General features: G+C 42.4%; 1 protein-coding gene across 10 annotated transcripts in view; it reads right to left on the bottom strand.

Annotated features, from left to right (window-relative positions):
* Cht6 (Chitinase 6) overlaps positions 1 to 10,834 on the bottom strand; it is a 114,617-nt gene that overhangs the window by 47,914 nt on the left and 55,869 nt on the right. For all 10 annotated transcript variants that reach the window (XM_076180251.1, XM_076180155.1, XM_076180569.1 and 7 more), the window contains exons 3-4: positions 4,583 to 4,789; positions 3,643 to 3,902 (exon numbers count right to left, since the gene is read on the bottom strand). In XM_076180251.1, the coding sequence (XP_076036366.1) occupies positions 3,643 to 3,902; positions 4,583 to 4,789 (467 nt within the window). The remainder of the gene's footprint in view (positions 1 to 3,642; positions 3,903 to 4,582; positions 4,790 to 10,834) is intronic.

Genomic DNA, 10,834 nt, shown 5'->3' with positions numbered 1-10,834 from the left:
TCAAGTTTATTTGTCCCCGCGTCTGTATACGGCAACCCTCCTCTTCCTTCCCCTCCATGGAGATGGTAAGGAATCGTGTCAGATCGGAAGAATTTAGCGAAAGTGAAGTGGTTCCTGTCGGGGCGCGCCGAGTAGGGCCTTGCGGTCAGCTGGAAGGCCCCGGCTCCCTGGATCCCCCGCTTGGCCCCGTTTCGGACACTTACGCTCAGGCCGGGAACCTCGCACAGGCCTATCTCTCTTTCACATATCTCCTCTCCTTTGCGCTCTCTCTCTCTCTCTCTCTCTCTCTCTCTCTCTCTCTCTCTCTCTCTCTCTCTCTCTCTCTCTCTCTCTCTCTCTCTCTCTCTCTCTCTCTCTCTCTCTCTCTCTCTCTCTCTCTCTTTCTCTCTCTCATTCTCTCTCTCTCATTATCACTCTCTCTCGCTCAAACTGTAGGAGTGTGCATGTGCGTGTGCGTGCGTGTGTGCGTGTGTGTGTGTGTGTACGTGTGTGTGTGTGTGTGTGTGTGTGTGTGTGTGTGTGTGTGTGTGTGTGTGTGTGTGTGTGTGTGTGTGTGTGTGTGTGTGTGCGTGTGTGTGTGCGCGTGTATGTGTGTGTATGTGTTTGTGTGTGTGTAAAGAGAAAAGTGATGATGAACGAGTTAAAAAACGACAAGAAAGACGAAAGACACATACGAGGCCGGCGTAAGAAAGATAAAATGAGGAATAAGAAAAAAAGGGAAAGAGAGAGAGAGAAAGAGAGCAGAAAACAGAAAAGAAAAAAGGAAAAGAGGTCTGATGATAAAAGCGGCAGAAAGGACTTCAACATAACCTGGGCAATACTGTCCATGCATTGAACCCCTCACTAGTTACTGTGGATCATCAGTGATCTACCTGCACAATGGGAACAATCGTCTCAACTCCGGCTTGCACAAGACTGACGAGGATTGCACACTGGGGAGTGGGCCAAGCGACATTACGTCACTCGACGTGCGCGCATGCGCCATCCTCAGTCCCAAATAAAGGACGTGCAACTCATGCGTATTCAAAGCTATATGCAGAGGTATATTTATTTGAACTCCATGCATATATATAGGTATGTCTATTCAAATGTCAACACACACACACACACACACACACACACACACACACACACACACACACACACACACACACACACACACACACACACACACACACACACACACATTGTATTTTAAATATCCAAAAATAGATATGCCGGGAGTTGAAATGCATGCACTTACACTGAACAGGAAACAATCTATTAGATTATATCTATTTGCACTCATCCAAATCAGGTCTATAATATTCTTATAACGAAAATACAGGAGTCTTTACTTAACATATAGCGACATGCGAATACCAGTTAACGGACTTTATATTCAAATTCTCTAACGGTTCCATATGACATACATTCCCACAAGCTTTTGGACAAAAACGAAAGAGAAAAGAAAAAGTCGAAAAAATGTTGGCCTTGCATTGTTATACTACTGCATATCTCAACTTGAACAAACAGTTCATCTTGATAATATTCAAATGCACTTAACGCCTCCATTTTGAATCGTATTCTCACGCGTCGACAAGAATTTTGAAGGTGTTTACGTTCTTGTTTTGTGTGTTCCTCATTTAATCGTTTTTTGGGGAGAGGTAACGCAAGTCGACTGCAGCGCGCTTGCGCAGTAGGGGGGAAATGATCCGCTCAGCGTATTGCACAAGTCAATGAAGAGGTGGCTTGCTGATATTTCACTCTCTTCCACCAAAACTCCTCCACCCCAAATATGTTGTGTTTGTGTCTGACTGCTGCCAGTGCCGTGAAGCCGAGTAAAATAGCTATTGTACTCTAATAATGGCAGGTTGTTCACGATCCTTGTGGGGTATAAATAATGTAAATATATAATGACCTGGAAAGTGATGGAGGTCATTTTGGGATCAAGAACACTTGGCTCAATAAAAGTCTGTTTCCGTAAAAAGACTCTTGGAGACTATAAAAGAACGAGAGCAACATGGCTGATCATCCTTGCGACCTTGTGCTAAGTTCGGTGCCATTATCTTGTCTTCTGTCACTTTCATTTTTTCCAAGACATGTATAAGTGAATGGATACATGTATGCACGTGTGCATGCATGTATGTATGTATGTATGTATGTATGTATGTATGTATGTATGTATATATGTATGTATGTATGTATTTATGCGTGTATGTATGCATGTATGTATGTATGTATGTATGTATGTATGTATGTACGTATGTATGCATGCACGTATGCATGCACGTATGTATGCACCTATGTATGCACGTATGTATGTATGTATGTATGTATATATATGTATGTATGTATTTATGCGTATATGTGTGTATGTATGTATGTATGTATGCATGCACGTATGTATGCACCTATGTATGCACGTATGTACATGTGTGTGTATGTGTGTATGAATCCATGTATGTGGGCACGTGTGTACACAGCTTCCATATTCGTGCTTTTTTCATGGACCGAAACCGAACCGTGAAACTGGGGAGAAGATTTTCGAAAGACTTCGAGGTCATCGAAGATGGGGGGGGGGGGAGTCAGGGGCACTGGGATTCATGACAAGGAAGAGGAAGTTCAGAAAGAGGAAGCAGTGAGAACAAAGAATCGAACCGAGACAAAATGAAACAAAGAAAGCGGCGAGAAAGACAAAAGCTTTGTGATGGATGATCTTTAAATCGTACAGGAATTTAGAGTTCGTATAAAGATAAAAAGGATATGCACAAATGCCCAATATAAATAATTAAATCTGAAGCAATAATCGTAATAACAATTACCCCAAACGTAAGACTGACTGGCATTCTCAGAAATATTTTAATCACCCAAAAATATCAATAGATAAATAAATGGATAATTGAATAAACAAATAAAAACCCTCTCCTTTATTGCTTGAGCGTAAACAAACCATGACGTCATCAGATCCTATCTGACGTCATCGCCACTTCATTCTGCAAACAGCGCGACCTTGGTGGTCCCCTACAAGCTATACCGTAAGAGGAAACGTTATTTGAGAGATTCTTTCCTCCATCCACTGCCGGATGTGAAAAAGGTGATGGTTCATTGTCGTAGTGATGAATGGGGGTGAAGTAAAGCAAGTAGTTCTAAAATAACTTTTCGTGACGAATACTGGAGTTTCGTATCTGAGAGGTTTCCAATAGATCCACACACAAAAATATATACACACGCACACACACACACACACACACACACATACACACGCACACACACACACACACACACACACACACACACACACACACACACACACACACACACACATATATATATATATATATACATATATATATACATATATATATATATGTATATGTGTGTGTGTTTGTGTGTGTGCGTGCGTGCGTGCGTGCGTGTGCGTGTGTGTGTGTGTGTGTGTGTGTGTGTGTGTGTGTGTGTGTGTGTGTATGTGTATACGTGCGTTGTGTAACTGTACATGCAGGTGCCCATGTGTGTGTGTATGTACATAAATCCTGTTACAAAAGTAAAAGTAAAAATGCGACGAAAAAGAACGATCGCAAGTTTCAGGCGGCTCTTCTTAAGCTCTATACTCTTCACTGAGATCTCCGTCTCCGTCTTTGAGGCAAATTCGCTACTCACCCTGACGAGAGCAGCGTAGTTCTCCTTGTCCTCAGGAGCAGACCCGTCCCTCGAGGCCGGGTACTCCCAATCGAGATCGAGACCATCGAAGTTGTAGCGTCTCAGATGTTTGATGGATGAGATGATGAAGGTCTTCCGGTACTCCGGAAGGGACACCAGTTCGGAGAACCTTCCCGAACCCTCATTCCAGCCGCCAATGGCCAGGAGGGTCTTGAGTCCCCGATTGTACTGCTTTAGGCCGTTGAATTTGCTGTAACCGCCTGAAGAAGGAGAACGTTATCGGAATTGTGAAGAGTCCCATGTTATGTCAAAATCAGAAAAAAAAATGTAATGATGTATCTCTTCCTTGGTGGTTTCACATTACAGTATATCCCACTTACACCCTCTGTTTAGAATATCATATATTTAAAATTACTTCTAGCTAATGCCAGATGGTTTTATTCAGCTAAAGAGAAACTCCTGGGTGATCATGGAACATAACTGGCCCCAATGAACATGGTGACTGGGATGAGAAAGTCTAAAATACAAGTTGTTCGTGTGCATTTGGTATTTGGTTAGTTTCTGCACACGAGCCTGCTCTTGGGAAGTGTCAAGGACCCAGTAAGTTGTTGTCATTGTTGTTGTTGTTCTTGTTGTTCTTGTTGTTCTTGTTATTGCTACTTTTGTTGCTGTTGCTGATGTTACTGTTATTGTTATTGTTAGTGTTGCTACTACTGCTGCTGCTGCTGTTGTTGTTATTGTATAGACCATAATGTCAATGAACTGCAACTGAAGTTACAGAGTAATGAGATTGTCTTGTCGTGTTCCAGCCAGAGAAAGTTCTCCTCCCCATTTATGTTACGATCGTGTTTATGTACTATCAGAGTTGAAGAGTGTAAATATACGGTTAATCGTGTGAGGGGCAACTGGGCAGAGTGGACACGTGGAAAATTCTACTTGCCCTGCTTGATGTCCTGGTAGGTGTCGAAGGGCTTGACCTCAAACTCGTCTGTAAGACCACCGAAGGCGTAAACCAAGTGAGTGCAGAGGTACGGGTTGATGTTTTGGGGATCGAACTTAGCCAAGCCTTGGCGGTACACGGACCAGTTGGTGTAGTAGCACACCACACGCTTGGGCGATTCTCCCACTTGGCGTTTTTCCACCTCATCTGCAAAGACAGAAAGAAATAAATGTCATTGGGATTGATGTACATGAACTTCTGAAGGCTTGGCCATGAACCACACCTTGCAAAGAATCATAGTGAAAAAGCATACCGACGATAGACCTTTAGATAGCTAGCGAGACAAAATGCAGAAAGTAATAAAGAATTAGAAAAACACCCAAAAGAGCAAAACAAACGTAATAACCAGTTGACATTGAAGTATATCCCTTTGAGCTATCAAATAAATTTTGGAGGAAAGTGCAAAGGTGCTATACAAAGTTCAAGGGAAGAATTTGTATACAAGTAAATGATCAATTCTATGTACAAAAAGTGCACTCACTCATTCATTCACCCACTCATTAACTCCTTTATTACTTCTCGCTTGCTTCTCCCCCCCTCTGTTTTTTCACGTCCTCTCTTCATATTTCTATTTTTATCTGTCTCCGATTGTATTTACTTCCCCTCCTTCCTTCCTTCCTCCCTCTCTCCCTACCTCCCACCTCTCTCTTTCTCTCTCTCTCTCTCTTTCTCTCTCTATCTTCCCATCTCTTCCTATCTTCACTCCATTTCTTCTTCGCCATCATCCACCCTAAAGTAAGTACACTCCGGTCTGTGCGCAGAAGTATGCGCGTCCGCCGACTCGGTTTCCACCGCGCCCCGACTGCCCCTGAGTTTGGCACTGCGGAAACCCGGACACTTCCGTACCTTCACTCACGGACCTGGCGTGGAATGCGACTCAAAAAAAAAAAAAAGAGGAAAGAAAATAGATACGGTAGCGGCTAAAAGAAACAGGAAGGGGAGCCGGAGACCTGTGTAAAATTGAGGAGAGTGTGAAATGGCGACAGGTGAATTTGAGATAGAGGGGGAAGGTGTATAGATGGGGAAAGGGAAGGGCGAGATGGGAAGGGAAAAGGGTGAGGAACAGATAATACCCTCAGCAAAGGGGAGGAGGAGATAGGAGGGATATATAGGAGGGGAGAAGAGAAGACAAGACCTGCAGCAAATAAAGCTAGCAATCAATTATTCATAACGTGGTACACTGGTAAAGTAAGCTCAACTAACCGGCCAGCCCTAAGACTCGGGTATCAAAGCCAGGACGCTGATACAACTTCTGTCATAAAGTGAAAATGGGCAAGATGAAGGACAGTTTTTCCATTTGCCCATGACCACTTCTTTTACGAGTAACGGAAGTGCTATCGATGAGGCGAGGAGAATGGCTCTGGAACCTCATTATCCCATAAACAATTATTACTGTCTTCATTGTTTTGTAATACGGAAAACATATATATATATATATATATATATATATATATATATATATATACATATATGTATGTATTAGTGTGTGTGTATTTATATACATATATACACACATACACACACACACGCACACACACACGCACATACACACACACACACACACACACACACACACACACACACACACACACACACACACACACACACACACACACACACACACACACACACACATACGCACGCACACACACACACACACAAATACGCACGCACACACACACACACACACACACACACACACACACACACACACACACACACACACACACACACACACACAGACACACACACACACACTCACACATACACACTACCTATTCAAGAGTGATGTTCTAAGGGTTGTTTCATTTCGGGAAAATGGCAATATGCGGTAAATCCCTGCTATCCACAGAGAACGGGAAATCGAGGTGAACTTGCACTCTTTGGACATAGGAAGTAGATAGCCGATTTTTTTTTTTAAGAACTCGGCCACAACATTGTGGGTGCCTGAGATATTAATTACTTCCTTGATGTTTTGAGCGAACCGGAGAAATAGTTTTCCTTTGGTCCTTGTCCTTTTCGTTAGTGGTGACTTTATAAATTTCATTCCTGCTAGCACCAAGTGATCCTAACTTGAAAAAAATTACCGTTATAAAGGTGATGATAATACTCAATTAAACCTCTCCGCGACCAACAGGTTAAGCACGTAACACTCGATAGTTTTAACATACACGAAGTTAGGTGAGAATTAGATCGCATCTGACTGGATTAAGATAATCTCGATTAGTCTTTTTAATCTGGAAACATACTTCGCATTATTTTTTTATTTTTTATTTTTTTGGGGGGAAGGGGGTTAAACACAGGTAATTTGATTTAGCCAAGTCCTAAGCCAACCCTCATCCTCCCCATCCCAAGAGCTTTGGAAACGAAATTAACACCAATGTCTTCAATAGGTGTTGGGCAGGGATGCCAAAGCGGCCATCTTTAAAAAAAACAACAACAACTGATGCAACGGTGCCAATTCTCACCTCATTTCAAAAGCACTGAAACACATCTCACTACACTTGGCAACAGGTCTTAACGGACGCCATGATCAGATCTGCTCTCTTGGTGAGAGAGAGTCACTGACACATTGGCACTGGAGGGAGTGGTAGGGTGGGAGGTGGTGGTAGAGACTGGTGGATTGGTCTACGCCCTGGCACCACTGCGAATTGTGCCGCGGTTGTCAAGTTTCAATATGGCGGCGACTAGTACACGATCTGTATCACCTCTTCAAACTTGATACAATATAATTCTTGACCATTATGATTTTATTTACTCATCTATTTATCCCTTTATTTATCTATTCATTTATATATTTACTCGTTTATTTATATTGGTCTATAGAAATCAACAAATTCGACCAGTACGCCACAACCCAGATTTCTCGGTCTCGTCTATAGAAATGGAAGGGAATCAGATCAACCCTGAACCGGTTCTTGTGATTTGTAAATGTCAAGAAGCACTACAATGTGTTCAGTTCGATCCTTTACTGAATTTCAGCTTGAGTTCTCTGGTTAAGACGTGTTAAAACTTTCCCATTCTCATCTACTTTACTTTTTTTTTTTAATGTTGCCACATAATTCTATTCAGCTGTGAGGGCGCCCTTTGCATGCAAATGTCGACATACCTCAACAACAAATAAGTATTTATAGGCAATATGTATACGTACACATTATGTATACACACACACACATACGCACACACCACACACACACATACACACACACACACACACACACACACACACACACACACACACACACACACACACACACACACACACACACACACACACACACACACACACACACACACACACACACACACACAAACACATACATACCTACTTCCAATTTCTGTGGACAAGCGTCCGTCCACATTCGCTTGGCACAAGACATACATCGGACCTTGATCTTTCTTGAGCGGCGGAGACCATGAGGTCAGGGGGGAGGGGGGAGGGGGAAGGGGAGGGGGAGGGGGGAGAGGTGGGGGAGTCAGCTGGGAAGGTCACGACAGAGATCATGAGGTTATACCAAAACCAATAGGTCACCTGTGTCCCGGGGAGTCTGGTGCCCCATGGGGGCTAGGTTTTCTTGCCTGGTATTTAATGTGTGGTAGTAAGGGGGAACACAGTTGAAAGTGAACTGGATACAGATGCATGTATGTATATATATATGTATATATATATATATTTATATATGTATATATATATATATATATGTGTGTGTGTGTGTGTGTGTGTGTGTGTGTGTGTGTGTGTGTGTGTGTGTGTGTGTGTGTGTGTGTGTGTGTGTGTGTGTGTGTGTGATCCATGTAAGCTCTAATATGGGGGTTACTGTTGACCCAACAATACCTGTTGGTCATTTAATATCATTCAGTCTGTATAACGCCTGACGATTCTATCCAGCTGTGGTGAGATCCCACGATTAAGAACATCAAATTACTCGAGAAGGTATAACATACACTCAATCGTTCGATTCAATCTCAGGGCACTCTTTTAACTGACTGAAAGCTTCTAGCCATAGCGGGAATAGACTGCAGAGCGACATCAACCACAAGATGGCAACGTGTATATTGTTGTACAATGTGGCATTCGGGAAGGGATTTTAATCACCTACGGGGTCAACCTCGATTCGAACGAGATGTCCACAGACGAATCATAATGAAATCTATGCAGTGCGCCAGGTCACTTCTAAAAGAAAAGTAAGAGTATTTGACGTCACTTTAATTGTGCATAAGTGGCCAGTCGTCTGCTTTGATTTTTTTTTTCTAAAATAAGGCGCCGTTAATCATTAATATCATTTCTATAGTAAATAGGTCTGTTGGTCATATAAATTTGGAATTTGGACTGTGGACTATGGATAACTGTGGACTACGAACTACTGATTACGGTCTTCAGACTTCGGACTTTGGAGGTACATTAAGGTCATGTGAACCGCGTCTTGATGACCAAAGGGCCCTGGAGGACGACGTGGTTAACCGGATTTCCCCCCGCCACCGCCGCTGCCGCCGGCAGAAGGGCGCGGTTGCCTGAAGAAGCCAAGGCCCAATGAAGTGGTCCAATTTACTCGACTCTCCCTCTGCTCTCCTCCTCAGAGATTCCACCAACGTAAATTAGCGTTAATGAGTAAGTATATAAAATAGATAAATCAATCAATAAAAGTAATTTCTTCTATTTTCCTCGTCCTGCTCATAATTCCTTCAAACTGAGGACCAGCGGTTATAACTAGAAATATGTTTAGCTCCACTCTCTCTCTCTCTCTCTCTCTCTCTCTCTCTTTTCCTTCCTCCCTCTCTCTCTCTCTCTCTCTCTTTCTTTTTCTCTCAAAGACACAATTAAACCGTTTGGCGTGAATTAAAGAATGATAATATATAGTAGACGTTATGGTCCCGAAAGCCTCAACTGAGATTTCATTTTACCGCGGTCATTCTTTTCCAATGTGGCAACAATTTTGGCCCGTAAGAGTCGTTTTATTTATTTTTTTCTCAAATCTAGCTTTAGGTCCACACTGCTGATTTAGTTTAACTGTGCGATAAGAGACACTATGGCTCAGAATTATTTACAGACAAGTTCTCAAGTCTACTCGTCTCCACGTATTTGTTATCGTGCATGAGATCCACAGACTCATAGCCTGGGTTCACTACCTAGGGACAATGATATTCATTTGAAATTGTTCTTCCTTGTTCGAGGAGGCTGTATACGCTGGAGAGGGCACCAGGGAACCTAATGTCCTCAAGTACTAGACTGTGCTCCGGGGGATCTAGAAGGATACACTGTTGGTATCCTTTGGCATACTTGTGGCAATCCTGTGGCATCCGACAGCGTCCCGTGAGCCACGTCCGGATCCTCCCGGAGCCAAATGTCGTAACTCCATCGGTGATCGTCAGGTCGTATTTCACGGGATCACATCATCAGGAGAAGCCTTTCACCTCCTCGAGTTATATATATAAAAAAGAAGAAGTTTGTATGTATTTGCTTATATCTGTATCCGTTTGTCAATGATGTTATACATATACATACATACATAAGCGCACACACACACACACACACACACACACACACACACACACACACACACACACACATATATATATATATATATATATATATATATATATATGTGTGTGTATACAAATATGTGTATATAAACATATATGTATGTGATTATATATATATGTATATACATAGCTATATATACATATACATATACATATACATATAGTATGTGTACACTACAAGCAAACATACATTTGTCAGACACTACTACTCATTTTTTTTTCCTTTAACATAAAAAATCATCTCGTGTAGCCTTATCAAATCAACGTGGAGATAGCTTAGTATAGAGTAACTACAGTATTAATTTTCTTTCTTAAAAAATCTTCATCTGGTTGCGACATCGGACAGGACCTGTGGTCAAGCGAGGGAGTGTCTGGGCGAGTGTTGTCTTCGCGTCTCAGGCCTTCCGGAACTCTCACGTGGTCTTCGCTATGCGTCCGGGATCTCTCTCCGGAATTTCTCCCTTAGTCTCCGACAAGACCACTGCAGGAAATATCTTGTCCGTATGTCCGAGATCTTTGGGAATTTGTTTTTTCAGTATTCTTACTACCAGGTTGGACCATAAAGAAATTTTTATAAAAAACACAGAGAGAGAAAGAGAGAGAGAGAGAGAGAGAGAGAGAGAGAGAGAGAGAGAGAGAGAGAGAGAGAGA

The sequence above is a fragment of the Oratosquilla oratoria genome, chromosome 1 (assembly GCF_046742065.1).
Source record: "Oratosquilla oratoria isolate Oo_2021 chromosome 1, ASM4674206v1, whole genome shotgun sequence".
NCBI classification, from domain to species: Eukaryota; Metazoa; Arthropoda; class Malacostraca; order Stomatopoda; family Squillidae; genus Oratosquilla; species Oratosquilla oratoria.
Note: the sequence above shows the minus strand (reverse complement) of the source record. Positions and strands in the feature narration are given on the sequence as shown.